Here is a 19,553-nt window from a genome sequence, read left to right on the forward strand (position 1 = left end):
GCAGCAGACCCTTCACCATCTATCACCATAGTTACCCAGTGCCCAGTCAGCGACATGTAACGTCCCTGTCCATGCTTACTGGTCCAAGTATCGGTGGTGAAATGCACCCGTTCACACACAGAGTTTCTCAAGGAAGCGGTGATGTTGTGTGCGACATGCTGGTGTAGCGCGGGCACACCTTTCTTAGAGAAGTAGTGGCGACTAGGCATCTGGTACTGGGGCACAGCGACAGACATAAGCTCTCTAAAATCATGTGTGTCCACTAGGCGGAAAGGCAGCATTTCGGTAGCCAACAGCTTACAGAGGGATAGAGTCAACCTCTTAGCTTTGTCATGGGTCGGAGGAAGTGGCCTTTTATTTGACCACATCTGAGGGACAGAGATCTGGCTGCTGTGTGTAGACGGTGTTGAGTAGGGTGTCCCTGGAAAAATGCAGGTTTGTGAGGAAAGTTCAGGCGGAGACATGATGTTGCCTTCATCCAACGTTGGTGCTATCGATGTCTGAGAGAGCTGTACACACTCACTTGTTTCCCCTTCCAAACCAACTGACGACCTTACAAGCAAACTGCCTGTTGCGGTTACAGTGGTGGAAGTTTTGCGTGGAAAAACAGGTGTGACAGCTGTCCCCACAGTCCTAGAAGATGAAGAGCGCGCGGATGCACTGGAAGGGGCGGGCGGTGGATGGTTCGCTCCGCTAGCCGGCATTGCAGCACGGTGAGCTTCCCACCGGGACTTATGATATTTATTCATGTGACGATTCATGGAAGAAGTTGTCAAACTGCTGAGGTTTTGACCTCTACTAACAGAATCATGACAAATGTTACATATCACATGAGTTGGGCGATCTTTTTCGATGTGAAAAAAGGCCCAGGCTAGGCAAGGCTTAGAGGCCATGCGACCTGTTGATCCACCCCGAATAATGCTCATAGGCAGAGTGGTGGCTGAGGATGCAGTTGTAGACGTGCTACCAGTGCTCCGACTCTGTCCAGGAAGGCGCAAGGTAACTTCGTCGTCGGTTGCATCCTCCTCCACCGCCTCTGTTGACCTCCTCGAGTGCCTGACTGGGGGTTGACAGTAGGTGGGATCTAGAACGTCATCATCAATTGTTGTGTTTGCACTCCCCTCCCCCTCAGACCGAGCCTCTTCTTGCCCTGACCGAATATTTAAGTTGTCATCCCAATCGGGTATCTGAGTCTCATCTTCATCAGTATGTTCCTCATTGTCTATAACCACAGGTGTTACAGTTTGTGACAAAGGGTCAACATTATGCTCAGAAACTTGGTCCTCACGGCCTGAATCTGAGTCACAAAGGTTCTGGGCATCACTGCAGACCATTTCCTGTTCTGTACTCACTGTAGCTTGGGAGCAGACCTCTGATTCCCAGGCTATAGTGTGACTGAACAGCTCTGCAGACTCAGCCATCTCAGTTCCACCATACTGTGCAGGGCTGATGGAGACTTCAGAGCTGGGAGAAATCAAGTGTGATTGGGATGACAACTCAGAGGAATGGTGTTTTTTGGATGCGGTACTTGAAGTGGCTGAGAGGGCACTTGTTGGACCACTTGAGATCCATTCAAGCATTTTCCTTTTTTGCCCATCATCTACCTTTGTTCCTCTTGTTCGTGTCCGTAATAAAGGGAGCACATCGGATTGTCCACAATAAGTAGTAGACATCTTACTTTTGCTAGTAGATGGTCTATCTTCAGCAGATGATAATGGAGCTTTGCCACCTTCCCCACTGACAAAACCTTTTTTGCCTTTTCCACCACGCCTCTTCCCCTTTCCACCAGCATCTGTCATTTTGCCACTCATGTTGATTGCGACAAGATTGTGGACTGAAAATGTGGTAGTAAAAATTGAGAGGTGGTGAAGATTGCAGTGGTGGTCTAGCTTTATTAACAGCAGAATAATAAAGAATAAATATCCCTGACAATGTAACTTAGTTATAATGAGTTGGAGTGTGCAACGCAGGCAGACGTGCTGCAAATGTCTTTGCACTAGTGGGACTATAGCAAAGTCCAATAGCCACGTATAGGATGCCACTAGGTACACTGAGTGTTTGCTAGTATAATGGCTTAGTTATAATTAGTTGGAGTGTGCAACGCAGGCAGACGTGCTGCAAATGTCTTGGCACTAGTGGGACTATAGCAAAGTCCAATAGCCACGTATAGGATGCCACTAGGTACACTGAGTGTGTGCTAGTATAATGGCTTAGTTATAATTAGTTGGAGTGTGCAACGCAGGCAGATGCGCTCTGCAAATGTCTTGGCACTAGTGGGACTATAGCAAAGTCCAATAGCCACGTATAGGATGCCACTAGGTACACTGAGTGTGTGCTAGTATAATGGCTTAGTTATAATTAGTTGGAGTGTGCAACGCAGGCAGACGTGCTGCAAATGTCTTGGCACTAGTGGGACTATAGCAAAGTCCAATAGCCACGTATAGGATGCCACTAGGTACACTGAGTGTTTGCTAGTATAATGGCTTAGTTATAATTAGTTGGAGTGTGCAACGCAGGCAGACGTGCTGCAAATGTCTTGGCACTAGTGGGACTATAGCAAAGTCCAATAGCCACGTATAGGATGCCACTAGGTACACTGAGTGTGTGCTAGTATAATGGCTTAGTTATAATTAGTTGGAGTGTGCAACGCAGGCAGATGCGCTCTGCAAATGTCTTTGCACTAGTGGGACTATAGCAAAGTCCAATAGCCACGTATAGGATGCCACTAGGTACACTGAGTGTGTGCTAGTATAATGGCTTAGTTATAATTAGTTGGAGTGTGCAACGCAGACAGATGCGCTCTGCAAATGTCTTGGCACTAGTGGGACTATAGCAAAGTCCAATAGCCACGTATAGGATGCCACTAGGTACACTGAGTGTGTGCTAGTATAATGGCTTAGTTATAATTAGTTGGAGTGTGCAACGCAGGCAGATGCGCTCTGCAAATGTCTTGGCACTAGTGGGACTATAGCAAAGTCCAATAGCCACGTATAGGATGCCACTAGGTACACTGAGTGTGTGCTAGTATAATGGCTTAGTTATTAGTTGGAGTGTGCAACGCAGGCAGATGCGCTCTGCAAATGTCTTGGCACTAGTGGGACTATAGCAAAGTCCAATAGCCACGTATAGGATGCCACTAGGTACACTGAGTGTGTGCTAGTATAATGGCTTAGTTATAATTAGTTGGATTGTGCAACGCAGGCAGACGTGCTGCAAATGTCTTGGCACTAGTGGGACTATAGCAAAGTCCAATAGCCACGTATAGGATGCCACTAGGTACACTGAGTGTGTGCTAGTATAATGGCTTAGTTATAATTAGTTGGAGTGTGCAACGCAGGCAGACGTGCTGCAAATGTCTTGGCACTAGTGGGACTATAGCAAAGTCCAATAGCCACGTATAGGATGCCACTAGGTACACTGAGTGTTTGCTAGTATAATGGCTTAGTTATAATTAGTTGGAGTGTGCAACGCAGGCAGACGTGCTGCAAATGTCTTGGCACTAGTGGGACTATAGCAAAGTCCAATAGCCACGTATAGGATGCCACTAGGTACACTGAGTGTTTGCTAGTATAATGGCTTAGTTATAATTAGTTGGAGTGTGCAACGCAGGCAGACGTGCTGAAAATGTCTTTGCACTAGTGGGACTATAGCAAAGTCCAATAGCCACGTATAGGATGCCACTAGGTACACTGAGTGTGTGCTAGTATAATGGCTTAGTTATAATTAGTTGGAGTGTGCAACGCAGGCAGATGCGCTCTGCAAATGTCTTGGCACTAGTGGGACTATAGCAAAGTCCAATAGCCACGTATAGGATGCCACTAGGTACACTGAGTGTGTGCTAGTATAATGGCTTAGTTATAATTAGTTGGAGTGTGCAACGCAGGCAGACGTGCTGCAAATGTCTTGGCACTAGTGGGACTATAGCAAAGTCCAATAGCCACGTATAGGATGCCACTAGGTACACTGAGTGTGTGCTAGTATAATGGCTTAGTTATAATTAGTTGGAGTGTGCAACGCAGGCAGACGTGCTGCAAATGTCTTGGCACTAGTGGGACTATAGCAAAGTCCAATAGCCACGTATAGGATGCCACTAGGTACACTGAGTGTGTGCTAGTATAATGGCTTAGTTATAATTAGTTGGAGTGTGCAACGCAGGCAGACGTGCTGCAAATGTCTTGGCACTAGTGGGACTATAGCAAAGTCCAATAGCCACGTATAGGATGCCACTAGGTACACTGAGTGTGTGCTAGTATAATGGCTTAGTTATAATTAGTTGGAGTGTGCAACGCAGGCAGACGTGCTGCAAATGTCTTGGCACTAGTGGGACTATAGCAAAGTCCAATAGCCACGTATAGGATGCCACTAGGTACACTGAGTGTGTGCTAGTATAATGGCTTAGTTATAATTAGTTGGAGTGTGCAACGCAGGCAGACGTGCTGCAAATGTCTTGGCACTAGTGGGACTATAGCAAAGTCCAATAGCCACGTATAGGATGCCACTAGGTACACTGAGTGTTTGCTAGTAAAATTGCTTAGTTTAAAAAAGTTGTAGTGTGCAATGCAGGCAGACGTGCTCTGCAAATGTCTTTGCACTAGTGGGACTATAGCAAAGTCCAATAGCCACGTATAGGATGCCACTAGGTACACTGAATGTTTGCTAGTATAATGGCTTAGTTAGAATGAGTTGGAGTGTGCAGAGGACAGGAGGGTACAGTGGCAGGATTGTGGTGCTCTGGGTAGAGGAATGGAAGCCTGCCTTTCTATTCCCTCCTAATGGTGAAATGCAGGGAGGAAATCCCTGACCTGGGCTACACAGACGCTGTTGCTGTTTGCAGGACCTGTCACTTATGGCTCTCTGACCCTGCCGCTTTGAGCCCTTAAAAGGACTGCTAGAATGTGCTCTCCCTAAGCTGTCTAACGCTGTGTATGCAGCGCATACAGCTGTATCGGCTATAGGACTCAGGAGGACGGAGCTGCGACACTGATGTCTGACACCAAAGACGCAGAAGGCAGATAATGGCGATCGTGAAGAAAATGTCCGGTTTTATAATGCAGGGACATGTGACATGCAGATCCTATCACACATGCCGTTGCTTCTCTGGCTCAAAGTCCACTTAGGTGTGTGTGTGTCTGTGATTGGCTGACATGCTGGCCCGCCCCACAAGACGCGCGCGCTTAGGGAAGGAAGACAAGAAAAAAAAAAAAAAAAAATGGCGATCGCCATTATAGAAACAGCAGTGATCTGAAGGCGCTGTTCACGCACACTATACACTGAAATGTGATAATAGTTTGATTCACAGAGTGACTTACACTATTACAGCAGAAACCAAGCTAGGATTTAGCTGTTTTTTGGCTGCTAGAACCGTTCTCGAACGTTTCTAGAACTATCGAGCTTTTGCAAAAAGCTCGAGTTCTAGTTCGATCTAGAACATGCCCCAAAATCACTCGAGCCGCGAACTGGAGAACCACGAACTACGAACCGCGCTCAACTCTACTTAAGACCATGCCTCAGAGAGTGCAAGCTGTAATAAAAGCCAGAGGTGGTGCAACAAAATACTAGTGATGTATTGGAGGGTTCTTTTTGTTTTCATGATTCCATAATTTTTACCTCAGAATTGAGTGGTTCCATCATTTTCCCCCCAGTTTGGTCTTGAAAAGTAACCGTTACTGGCTAGCATATTGTGTTTTCATTATTTTTTTAGTGTTTCTTAAATCCAGAAAGTTGCCATTTTAAATGACTTTAGTTTGGTGCCATGTCTGTGATCTGCTTTTTTTTTTTTAAACACAAGCAAACAACTGAATGAACATCCTCAGAGCCAGGGGAGTCCATAATTTTTGCCATTGGTTGTTGTCACATATATATATATATATATATATATGTGACAACTGTCGGATTGGCCACTGGGCTCGCCCTGGCCCCGCCCCCCCCACGGATTGGCCTCTCGCCTCGGCCTGGCCCCGCCCCCCCGCATGGATTAGCCGCTCGCCCCGGCCCTCCGCACGCATCGCCCGCTCCAGCGTACACCGGCTCCCGATACACATGTGCAGGGAGCCGGCACCCAGCCCTCCGCACGCATCGCCCGCTCCAGCGTACACCGTCTCCCGGTACACATGTGCAGGGAGCCGGCATACACTGATGCCTCGCCCGCTCGCCCCCGCCACACTCGGCCCCGCCCCCGGCGGACATAACCTTGCGATGCTGGGATCGTGACGGAGCCGGTGTACGCTAGTAACCATGATACACATCGCGTAACTATAGCAAGTGCTTCCCTTAGTTACCCGATGTGTATCATGGTTACCAGCGAAAACCGGCTCCCGGTACACATGTGCAGGGAGCCGGCATACGCTACGGTCAATAATGAAGTGTCATGCAGCAGTGAAAGAGTTAAAGACACTGCAAGACACTTCATTATAGGCAGCGGGCACCCCCAGAAGAGAGAAGAAAGAAGACCCCGCAGTCATACTCACCAGACGCCGACCGGGAGCAGGTGAGCACATCAAGGTCCTGCAGCGGCGGAACACACACGCACACACATAAGAACAGACACACACATCAGATCACACTCACTCACTCTCACAAAACACCTCACATACACATCAGATCGCATCCACACACTCACAACATCCAGTGATATCGCTTACTTCTCGGCGGCGATACTGTGCGTGCAGTGACCTTCCAGGACATGCCGGAGGATCACATGGCCGGAAGCATGTGGTATCTCCAGATGTTGTGAGTGTGTGAGCGCGTATGTGCGATATCGTCAGTGTGTGTGTGCGTGTATGCGATCGGATGTGTGCGTGTATGTGATCGGATGTGTGCATGTATGCGATCGGATGTGTGCGTATGTTCTCATGTGTGAGTGTATGCGATCGGATCTGTGAGTGTCGGCAGAAGGCAGAGGAGCACGGCGTACAGCACAGCTGCTGGGACCGCCCACCGGAGGGCACAGGGAGAAGTGGGGTGTGAGTGTATGCGATCAGATGTGTGCGTGTATACTGTCTGATGTGTGACTGTGGAGCACGATGGGGAGTGCGCAGCATGAGGGATGGAGCACGATGGGGGGTGCGCAGCATGGGGGATGGAGCACGATGGGGGATGCGCAGCATGGGGGATGGAGCACGATGGGGGTGCGCAGCACGGGGGATGGAGCACGATGGGGGATGCGCAGCATGGGGGGTGCGCAGCATGGGGGATGGAGCACGATGGGGAGTGCGCAGCATGGGGGACAGAGCACGATGGGGGGTGCGCAGCTTGGGGGATGGAGCACGATGGGGGGTGCGCAGCTTGGGGGATGGAGCACGATGGGGGGTGCGCAGCATGGGGGATGGAGCACGATGGGGAGTGCGCAGCATGGGGGATGGAGCACGATGGGAGTGCGCAGCATGGGGGATGGAGCACGATGGGAGTGCGCAGCATGGGGGATGGAGCACGATGGGAGTGCGCAGCATGGGGGATGGAGCACGATGGGAGTGCGCAGCATGGGGGATGGAGCACGATGGGAGTGCGCAGCATGGGGGATGGAGCACGATGGGGGGTGCGCAGCATGGGGGATGGAGCACGATGGGGGGTGCGCAGCATGGGGGACGGAGCACGATGGGGAGTGCGCAGCATGGGGGACGGAGCACGATGGGGAGTGCGCAGCATGGGGGACGGAGCACGATGGGGAGTGCGCAGCATGGGGGATGGAGCACGATGGGGAGTGCGCAGCATGGGGGATGGAGCACGATGGGGAGTGCGCAGCATGGGGGATGGAGCACGATGGGAGTGCGCAGCATGGGGGATGGAGCACGATTGGGGGTGCGCAGCATGGGGGATGGAGCACGATGGGGGTTGCGCAGCATGGGGGATGGAGCACGATGGGGGGGTGCGCAGCATGGGGGATGGAGCACGATGGGGGATGCGCAGCATGGGGGGTGCGCAGCATGGGGGATGGAGCACGATGGGGAGTGCGCAGCATGGGGGATGGAGCACGATGGGGGGTGCGCAGCTTGGGGGATGGAGCATGATGGGGAGTGCGCAGCATGGGGGATGGAGCACGATGGGAGTGCGCAGCATGGGGGATGGAGCACGATTGGGGGTGCGCAGCATGGGGGATGGAGCACGATGGGGGTTGCGCAGCATGGGGGATGGAGCACGATGGGGGGTGCGCAGCATGGGGGATGGAGCACGATGGGGGATGCGCAGCATGGGGGGTGCGCAGCATGGGGGATGGAGCACGATGGGGAGTGCGCAGCATGGGGGATGGAGCACGATGGGGGGTGCGCAGCTTGGGGGATGGAGCATGATGGGGGGTGCGCAGCATGGGGGATGGAGCATGATAGGGGGTGCGCAGCATGGGGGATGGAGCACGATGGGGGTGCACACCTCCCCCCAAAACACACACACAGCGCCACACGCGCACCGCACAACACACCACACACACACTGGGAACCACAAACACCGCCCTACACAGACACCCACACACACACAGACAACGCCGCACACACACAACACCCAACACACAAACACCGCGGCATACATAAATATACGCACATACCGCGCAACACACACACTGCACAAAACATACCTCCCCCAAAACACACACACGCACTCCACACCCACACAAACCGCGCAACACACACAGCACCACACACACAGAACGCTGCACACAGCGCTCCACAAACAACGCAACACACACAATGCGACACACAAACAACACCGCTCTCACACACCCCCACACCGAGACAACACCCAGAACATTTACAGTGCCCTACACAAACACTGGCAACTACACACAACAACATCGATATATATAACAAAAAACATACATTAACTACACAATAAATTCTAGAATACCCGATGCGTTAGAATCGGGCCACCTTCTAGTGTGTATATATATATATATATATATATATATATATATATATATATATATATATATACACAGTGCCTACAAGTAGTATTCAACCCCCTGCAGATTTAGCAGGTTTACACATTCGGAATTAACTTGGCATTGTGACATTTGGACTGTAGATCAGCCTGGAAGTGTGAAATGCACTGCAGCAAAAAAGAATGTTATTTCTTTTTTTATTTTTTTTTTAAATTGTGAAAAGTTTATTCAGAGGGTCATTTATTATTCAACCCCTCAAACCACCAGAATTCTGTTTGGTTCCCCTAAAGTATTAAGAAGTATTTCAGGCACAAAGAACAATGAGCTTCACATGTTTGGATTAATTATCTCTTTTTCCAGCCTTTTCTGACTAATTAAGACCCTCCACAAACTTGTGAACAGCACTGATACTTGGTCAACATGGGAAAGACAAAGGAGCATTCCAAGGCCATCAGAGACAAGATCGTGGAGGGTCACAAGGCTGGCAAGGGGTACAAAATCCTTTCCGAGGAGTTGGGCCTACCTGTCTCCACTGTTGGGAGCATCATCCGGAAGTGGAAGGCTTATGGAAATACTGTTAGCCTTCCACAGCCTGGACAGCCTTTGAAAGTTTCCACCCGTGCCGAGACCAGGCTTGTCCGAAGAGTCAAGGCTAACCCAAGGACAACAAGGAAGGAGCTCCGGGAAGATCTCATGGCAGTGGGGACATTGGTTTTAGTCAATACCATAAGTAACGTACTCCACCGCAATGGTCTCCGTTCCAGACGAGCCCGTAAGGTACCTTTACTTTCAAAGCGTCATGTCAAGGCTCGTCTACAGTTTGCTCATGATCACTTGGAGGACTCTGAAACAGACTGGTTCAAGGTTCTCTGGTCTGATGAGACCAAGATCGAGATCTTTGGTGCCAACCACACACGTGACCTTTGGAGACTGGATGGCACTGCATACGACCCCAAGAATACCATCCCTACAGTCAAGCATGGTGGTGGCAGCATCATGTTGTGGGGCTGTTTCTCAGCCAAGGGGCCTGGCCATCTGGTCCGCATCCATGGGAAGATGGATAGCACGGCCTACCTGGAGATTTTGGCCAAGAACCTCCGCTCCTCCATCAAGGATCTTAGGATGGGTCGTCATTTCATCTTCCAACAAGACAACGACCCAAAGCACACAGCCAAGAAAACCAAGGCCTGGTTCAAGAGGGAAAAAATCAAGGTGTTGCAGTGGCCTAGTCAGTCTCCTGACCTTAACCCAATTGAAAACTTGTGGAAGGAGCTCAAGATTAAAGTCCACATGAGACACCCAAAGAACCTAGATAACTTGGAGAAGATCTGCATGGAGAAGTGGGCCAAGATAACTCCAGAGACCTGTGCCGGCCTGATCAGGTCTTATATAAGACGATTATTAGCTGTAATTGCAAACAAGGGTTATTCCACAAAATTTTAAACCTAGGGGTTGAATAATAATTGACCCACACTTTTATGTTGAAAATTTATTAAAATTTAACTGAGCAACATAACTTGTTGGTTTGTAAGATTTATGCATCTGTTAATAAATCCTGCTCTTGTTTGAAGTTTACAGGCTCTAACTTATTTGCATCTTATCAAACCTGCTAAATCTGCAGGGGGTTGAATACTACTTGTAGGCACTGTATATATAATTGTAATATATAATTATAATATATAAAATCACCTAATGTGAGTGTTAAGTAGATATATACATCATGTGTGTATGGTATTTATATTATATACACATACACGTTAGTTCGTACATATGTGTGTCCGGGTCCACCCATCACTAACACCATGTTCGTCTACATATGTGAAATCTTGTTTCCAAGTATGACAAGATCCTTCCTCATCTAGATATTTAGCAAATTTTTATCTTGCTTTAATAAGGACTTTAGAAAAGGTTCCTTATACAGTAAAAGTCCAGATCTCTGCACTTAATTTTGACTAAGGGGCCCTTTGCACACTACGACATCGCAGGTGCGATGTCGGTGGGGTCAAATCGAAAGTGATGCACATCCGGCATCGCAGGCGACATCGTAGTGTGTAAATCGTTTTAACTAAGATTACCGAGTGCAAAAGCGTCTATCGTATGATCGGTGTAGTGTCGGTCATTTTCATTATTTTGGCTGCAGCTATGGTACGATGTTGTTCCTCGTTCCTGCGGCAGCACACATCGCTGTGTATGAAGCTGCAGGAGCGAGGAACATCTCCTACCTGCGTCCCATCTGCAATGCGGAAGGAAGGAGGTGGGCGGGATGTTTACGTCCCGCTCATCTCCACCCCTCCGCTTCTATTGGCCGCCTGCCGTTTGATGTCGCTGTGATGCCGAACGTCCCTCCCCCTTAGGAAGGAGGCTGGTCGCTAGCCAGAGCGACGTCGCAGGGCAGGTAAGTGCATGTGAAGCTGCCGTAGCGATAATATTCGCTACAGCAGCTATCACAAGATATCGCAGCTGCGACAGGGGCGGAGATTATCGCACTCTGCATCGCAGCATCGGCTTGCGATGTCGTAGTGTGTAAAGGGCCCCTAAGACTTGGCTAATTCTAGATAGCTCAAGGACATCATGAACACATCAGCACTGTCTCCAGTAGTTCTTAGCATGCTTTCATTAAGGAATTGTTGCTTTGTACACCAAGCCTTTCTCATGTGATGTAGTGCTCTGGTTATCTGACCACTAATGGAGTGAAAGACCTGTCCATCAGCTTCCTCCAATTAAAAAGAACGGAGCATGAGAAAGCTGTTTTTCACTTGGGGGCGTCTGATGACAAGTGTGGTCACTTTCTTCTCCCATCAGCTGCCATGCTAAGAACAGGAGAGCTATGAAGTCTTATGAGGAAGCCTCCACAAATGAGGTACCTGTAAATCTCCAAACTTTGGAGGAATCGTCAAAATATTATTCTTCTGTTCCAGGGATCTAAGAAAGGGAAGAAGATATTCACAGATGATATCCAATTGTCAATAACCTGCATCGCTGTCAAGGCCAAAAAATTGAGAAAACAATTCCTTTTGTTTGAAATGACTCTTCTGTATTGTATCTGTTGCCCCTTCAGGCTGTATAGTTGTCTCGTACAAGACACATTTTGTCTTGCATAGCAAACTCTCATAAACATACTGATGAATTAGGTTCTGTATAAGGCCCAAGTTGGATTGCTCCAGAACAAGACAAGGAATTGAACGCTGAATCTACCTTCATTTTTCATCTAGGGCCCACAGTTCTCCCAGCAAGTAAACCCAGAAACATACAGCAGTTACATACATGTAAAAAAACCCATCACAACCAGATTGATCTTACTGTATCTCCTAACAAGCATTTTACCATCACCCATGTCCTCCAGTGCACCAACATGTGCCTTCAGTGCACTGTCACAGAGCAACACATCATTGAATGATTCCCCTTTTGTCATCAATGGACCTACACACTTTTAAGTGTTCCACCATTTCTCTTGTGCTAAAATGCACCACCAATACTGCTTCAAAGCATTCCATTGTTCCCTATGTACCTTCCACCCCTCCATACCTTTTCTAAGCCTTCAACTGTTCCCTACGTACCTTCCAAGCATCCACACCTTCGCTAAGCATTCAACTGTTCCCTATGTACCTTTCACCCATCCTCACCTTTGCTAAGCACTCAACTGCTCCCTATGTACCTTCCATCCATCCACACCTTCGCTAAGCCGTTAACTGTTCCCTATACCTTCCACCCATCCACACCTTCGCTAAGCCTTCAACTTTTCCCTATGTACCTTCCACCCATCCACACCTTTGCTAAGCCTTCAACTGTTTCCTACATACCTTCCACCCATCTACACCTTCACTAAGTATCCAACTGTTCCCTTTGTACCTTCCACCCATCTACACCTTCGCTAAGCATTCAACTGTTCCCTATGTACCTTCCACACTGTCGCTAAGCATTCAACTGTTCCCTATGTACCTTCCATCCATCCACACCTTCGCTAAGCCTTCAACTGTTCCCTACGTACCTTCCACCCATCTACACCTTCACTAAGTATCCAACTGTTCCCTATGTACCTTCCATCCATCCACACCTTCGCTAAGCATTCAACTGTTCCTACATCTCTCCACTGTAAACTGCAGTGCTGCCAGTCAAGCATCCGACAGCTCCCCACTACCGGTCAAAACTGTCATGCTTGCCTGTATAAAATAATGGGAATTATGCATGATACTTGGTTTTCAGGAGATCATTAATGAAAATTTTAACCGCCTCTTAAGAGCATCTATTGGACTGGTAATCGGAATAGCGATCACGTAGCCCAGGTGCCCACAATGGTTCAAAATGTGTGAAATGCAACTGAACTGATATAAAAAATGTACACATGTGGCTCGTGATTTGTGGCTCTCTGCTGTCTTCCAGCTTGGTGCATTAGCAGTAGGTCTAGCAAACAGCAATGAAGAGAAGGTGTCCAGATGGTGACCTATGTGAGTGGCCCTACATATAAGAACAAATCTGAATGGGGTAAGGTAGGAACCCCTGAATCTTGGAATTCTGCCTCAATGTGATTTCTGTGGAAAAGCTTTGGCTGTCATCATACCGGTAATGGGGGGCGCTGGGTGCCATTACTGTGAGTGGGGCGGGAGTTGGATGTGGCTCGAGACCCTCTCCCAGAGCTGAGTGTGGCTCTCAAGAGCAGAAAGGTTGGGGATCTCTGCTCTATTGTGAGGATAGATCAGAAGAGGAGTAAGGAGCAGGGTTAGGAAACAGGTAGAGGGAGAAATGGAAAGACTATGATGGCAAGCTTTTTCACACCCAGACAGCTCACCTCTGCTGAATAATATCCTCCACATTTCTTTTGCTTGTCCATATTTGCTGAGAAATGAATGAAGAGCAGAATCCACACTGCACGGGAGAGATCACAGGAGATAGTCTCATTCCACCATTCTCATTACTAGATAGTTTTGGATTCCCTGCGGCTTACGTGAACTTAGATCCCCATAGACCCTTATAGTGGTCTAGTTGCACACACAATGCAGATACTAATAGGCGGCTTTACCACTCATGGACTTACGACCTCGGCTTCACGACAGCACGGTGTCAGGATTATCTATCGAGTAACCAGATGAAGCAGGACAAAAAATTCCCGTTACATTGTTATATCATTTTATTTGCTGGAATTTTGCATTGACAGTATAGATTAGCTCATTATTTCCTTCTATCCATTCTACATGAAAGATTGCATTACACCCAAGGAAACTGAAGGGCTCGTCCACTTATGGACACAATTATACAATTAAAATAGATATAATTGTTTTTAAAAAAGTGCAAGTTTCTTTATAAAAGAATTGTCCTCTTCAAGACAACTGCTTAATTCACCACATTCTATAAAAAAAAAAACCCCAACATACTTCCCTCCTGGAATGTGGGTGCTGTAATTCATGTGATTGGCTGCAGCGGTCACGTAGCAAAATAAGGTCACACTACTATTGGGAAGTGCAGCACCAACATCGCAGGAGAGATACTGATCCGAGAGGTATGTTTTTTTTGTGTTATAGGGTCACTTAAGCCATGAAAAAGGAGTTGTCTAGTAGTGGAATATGTGTTTATTGCTTTCCTGGTACTGATATAGTTTGGATTACAATCAGGGTCTGCTGGATCAGACGAGAAAATTATACAGTCACCAACAATTTGTTGTAATTGTCTTCGTTATTTGTAAACAATCCCTATTATTTGAGCATAACCCAACTAAAAAAGGCAAGGTTCATGTAAACCACGTCCAGAAATGAGCATTTCTGACCCAATGTAGGTGTTCGTACATTCACAGGGGTTGTCCCATTTTGACATGCATGTATTTAAGGCTAAAAATAATTTTTGAAATTCAATAATTACATTTTTCAATTTAAAATTTGTAACCGTTCCGCTGTGCTTTCACGGGCTCATTGATTCCCAAAACATTTATCTTTGATGTGATCTGTGGTCAGAAATCAGTTGAGAGGAGCTGAGACTGGATAAAAGAGTTGACGGAACCAGGGTTTACCAGCCAGTCTCCCTTGCTGGTACTTGCCAAGCCTCAAACAAAGCAACGTCTGTGATCTGATGAGGGCAGGCACAATGAGTTCAGCATGGCCGTCGACGGCCAGGATAAAAAAAGCTACAAACTCTTCTATTGGACTGTCCGATCCTCACTGACATGCCAACGCAACATGCCACGCAACATGGCACTGACCTGACACGCAACACGGAGGCTGCAGAAGGCAAACGGTGCAAAAATTTAACAAAAACTAACCCAATTTTTAGGTAGGTTCACTCCATGTACACTATAAATTGTGTTTAAAGAAAGTTAATTTATGGGTCTGGGAGATTGATTATAATGGATGGGTAGATACCAGGTGTTGCGGCACAAGATGAACACACTACGTGTTTCGAAGATGGTCCACCCCCTCGTTTTGCTTTTTTCCACAATTTATGGGTCTGCTCACATTTTGGATTTTGCCACTACTATTATGAAAATTAAACAATAGAATTATGCATAGTGAAATCAGTAAAGAGGCAATTCTAGAAGCGTTGTGTAAAAGCCATCAGTCCGTCTTGAACTTCCCGCATAACAGAAACTAAGGCAATCAATATTTTGTGCCCCAAAATGTGCCAGGTTAACAGTTCTGTACACCTCGGGCCGGAAGAGAAGGCTTGGGTTTCTGATTGCCACATTTCTGGGCATTTTTGCAATCGTTAAATGGAAGGTGTTGGCTTGTGGTGGATCAATTATTTTTAAACCTTTACTGCGAAAACTTTGGTTTAGCCTGCTAACAAAACTTCCAAAGCCTGGAATGGGCACGGGTTCCAAATAGAGCACTCGTGAATGAAAGTCCTTCAGTCCTTCAAAACTTAGGATAAGACTCGGAGGAAGAAGACGTTGCATGTCGCTTTTTAGTTCTTCAAGTACCGTGTAGGCCACTTCGATATCTTCAGAAGATTCCAAATGCAAAAGGCACAAAGTTAAGTGAAGTTCTGGCAATGGGATACAAAATTCTGCCACATCGGCGCTATGTTTTTGGAGGACATTTTGAACTTCTTTTACTGAACTTTTCACATCTTCACTGCTTATACGCATTGCTATGAAATGCGTTGGCCTCAATTTCTTGGTATCTGCTTGATCTACAGTAGCACAATGCTTCTCTTCGAGTTCTTCAACTTCATGAGTGGTCACGTCTCCTTGCGCCTCTGCACTTTGATCTTCTGCACTGTTTCTTTCTGTTTGCATCATTGATTCATACCGATCAATGATATCCAAGATTGTCATGCCGCTTCCTGTTGACCCGAAGATGTTGTCTACGCGACTGACCTTGTCCCACACCACCAATTTATGATATTTGAAGTACTGGATGCGATGTTTGGGTATGGCAAGAACATCCACTCCTAAAGATGCTAAATCTTCCCAACAAAAAGCCGAGAAAGGTTTTTCAATCGTTCCTAAGAATCTATCGAGATAGCCAACGATGAAATGTTCTTTTGGCAAGTGTGTGTCCCATTGAATCCTGGAGATGACATCACTGGCTGTCTTCATTGGAGGCTTCTTCCCCTTTGGTTTAGATGCTTGATTACTTTTCCCTTTATCTTTTGCTCCATGAGAGTCATTGGATGCTGAAGGTACTCCTACATGGCGGTTCCTACATTTGTCTCCAAACCTGCAGCGCCCTGACAGAAAAAATTGGCAGATGGTATCGTCAGGTGTTACTTCTGCTTCCTCAATGGTAGTTTCCTCCTCATTCTGCGAGGCCGCTCCTTCCATGTTGACCTCATCGTCCACTTTTATTGACTCCTTCATTGTGTCACCATCATTGTCTGTGCTCTCCATCTCGAAGCTTTGATTACTGTCGGAAGATAAAACAAGAAGTGACGGTAAAGATAAATATAACAGTAGGAAGGAAAATCAAGTTAGTAAAATATGTGCTGACCAGGCCTTTGATTGAGACTACAACAAGGCTGGGGATTCATGGCGTTGCATACAAACCAGATATTACTGCAACTGTTCCCAGGTCTTTAATGCACAAGAAATCTTGCGACAATCGTAAAAAGCCGACCCTAATAAATTTTATGGTATGGGCACATGATTTTTCTTTAATGCAATGTTGTGCCATTGTGGACCACTAAAGGGAACCTGTCAGGTCCAATATGCACCCAGAACCTTGAGCCGTTCTGGGTGTATATTGCTAATCCCTGCATCTAGTAGCATATATAAAGAGATCTTTAGAAAAAGTATTTCTAAAGATACTTTATGATATGCTAATGAGTGCAAGGACTAGTCCCAAGGGCACTATTTTTCCTGACTAGTCCACCCTCTTAGCATGTTAGCACGGCCACAGGGGTGTGCTAACTTGCTATTCAATGCACACTGCCTAGCGTCATCACTGGTGACACGTGTACCTGTGTCTGTTGTCACCACTTCAGACGCCAGGTTTAGGGTCAGTGCGCAAGATCAGAAGTCCCAGCACTTCCGATCATGCGCACTAGACGTCTCTGAAGCCAGGAAGCGTCATAGCATAACCGGAAGTGCCAGGACTTCTGATCATGTGCTCTGACCCCTAAACCTGGCATCTGAAGTGGTGACAACAGACACAGGTAGGTGTGACACCGCCGATGACGCTGGGCATTGAATAGTATGTTAGCACACCCCTGTGGGCATACTAACATGTTAAGAGGGCGGCTAGTCGGGGGAAGAAACGCCCTTGCGACTAGTCCCTGCGCTCATTATCATAAAGGATCTTTAGAAATACTTTTTCTAATGATCTCTTTATCTATGCTAGTGTATACAGGGACAGTTAGGCAGGGATTAGCAATATACACCCAGAACTGCCCGTGGTTCTAGGTGCATATTGGACCTGACAGGTTCCCTTTAACCTTGCACCGTATCCATATAAATCCAATGCTATACACTTGATCCATTTGTTATTCAATTTTTTTATGCATTTATAGGCTTAAGTGACAAAAAGAAAATAGTACATACTGTACATCAAATTTTTCCTACACAGACGCTTGGTCCATTTAAAAAAAACCCTCATCTGAACAGCCATGCTGCGATACACTGGTCAGTGCGCGGTCCGGAGATTTCAAGTTTATATAATACATTCGCCTGAACTCTACATTCACACATTCGTGTACTGTCCTTTTTTTTTTTCTCCACACATGAACCCATAGAGAGCCATTGATCCCTACACACTTCAGTTTTACAGTCGGAATCAGAGCAGGTTCTCTTCTCATCCAGCTCGGCCATTATAGCCTACAGCAGTGTTTCTCAACTCCAGTCCTCAAGACCCACCAACAGATCATGTTTTCAGGTTTTCCTCAGTCAGGTTTTCAGGATTTCCTTAATGTTGCACAGGTGATGGAATTATCCCCTGTCTAATATTGAGGAAAACCTGAAAACATGATCTGTTGGTGGGTCTTGAGGACTGGAGTTGAGAAACACTGGCCTACAGGGAACCGTACAGAACGGATGACACCCGGAAGACGGACTTTGTACTTTAGAGTCTGATCTATTTTGTAACTGATCCATCATTACAAGGAAATGTATAAAATAGAAGTTTGGCGCCTACCTGCGTCAGTGAAAGAAAAAAACGGATGCGAAAAAAAACGGAAGCGATTACGATGACACCTGAGAAAAAGGATCTTCCCGATTCTCCCGGATGGTCGCACTCATGGATGAGTCAATTCTGTTATCGCGTATTTTCGGTAGATGCGGTATCTATAGTGGATCCTGTACCAAAACGATACAAAAAATAACCCCGAACAACGGAAAAGCCAGACCTATATATCCACATGTACTAAACGTAATAGTTATTTAGGTAACAGAGCAATAATTGATGTCTACAGTAACTCTGATCCCTCCTGTCGGGAAGCACAGCCCGGATTTAACTTTTAATGTGAAAACTTACAGAAATGAGTGCGTTTCCTCGTCCGTCTTCGTCTCCTCGCCTTCTGTCCTGACACTTTGTACCGTGGGTGATCCGGTTTATGTACATGAGTCACCGGTGACATACGTCATTGTCCCTGACTACTGCAAACAACATAACAAAACATATAGGAAGAGATGGAGTCACATGTCAGCAGCCATAGAGCTGAACGCCCTGACAGAGCGGCTTTCCCTGCAAGGTTTGCTGGGATAGATGTTGTGCACATTTTCACCACTAGATGGCAAACTTATCATGAAAGAAAACTCAAATCCAATGCAAGTGATTTTTTTTTTTGCAAACTTTTTATTTTAATCTGTTTTTTTACGCCAGTTATTAATTGTTATTAATTATTATTATTATTATTAGTTTTGTTGGCTATGCAATAACATTTATTAATATTATCTGTTTTATGTACCTGATTTATTTTTGGTTTTTTTTACTTATTATTTGTTTTGCATTTCAATTATTGGATTTTATTAATTATTTACAATTTTACATGATAATTTGGATTATTGCCCTACATACTATACATAAACTGTAAGCATATTCTGAAAATTGTTATCCCGAGCAGACAGAAGTGAGGACCATTAATTGTAATGGTATAGATCAAGGGTCTCAAACTCAGCTGGGTGTATGGGCCACATATAGAAGAAAAAATTGAGAGGGGCCACATTCTTTGCAGGACAAAGTTACATTTTTAATGATTCCATGTTTTTTTTTCTATACACCTTTGGATCACTATTTTGAACATTTTTTGTTTGTTTATTGGAACA

At 46.4% G+C, this 19,553-nt stretch overlaps 1 protein-coding gene across 2 annotated transcripts; it reads right to left on the reverse strand.

Moving 5' to 3' along the window:
- Positions 1-13,978: 13,978 nt before the first annotated feature.
- On the reverse strand, positions 13,979-18,953 carry LENG9 (leukocyte receptor cluster member 9). Of its 2 annotated transcripts, XM_075328917.1 has the most exons (3): positions 18,763-18,953; positions 18,424-18,584; positions 13,979-16,701 (listed from the first exon to the last, which is right to left on the reverse strand). In XM_075328917.1, the coding sequence occupies exon 3, from the start codon at positions 16,683-16,685 to the stop codon at positions 15,369-15,371; it is 1,317 nt and encodes a 438-aa protein (XP_075185032.1). In that variant the 5' UTR covers positions 16,686-16,701; positions 18,424-18,584; positions 18,763-18,953; the 3' UTR covers positions 13,979-15,368. The 2 variants fall into 2 exon arrangements, with proteins under 2 accessions (XP_075185032.1, XP_075185031.1); XM_075328916.1 differs by lacking the exon at positions 18,424-18,584.
- Between the last annotated feature and the right edge of the window lie 600 nt (positions 18,954-19,553).

This window comes from Anomaloglossus baeobatrachus, chromosome 11 (assembly GCF_048569485.1).
Source record: "Anomaloglossus baeobatrachus isolate aAnoBae1 chromosome 11, aAnoBae1.hap1, whole genome shotgun sequence".
Taxonomy (NCBI): Eukaryota; Metazoa; Chordata; class Amphibia; order Anura; family Aromobatidae; genus Anomaloglossus; species Anomaloglossus baeobatrachus.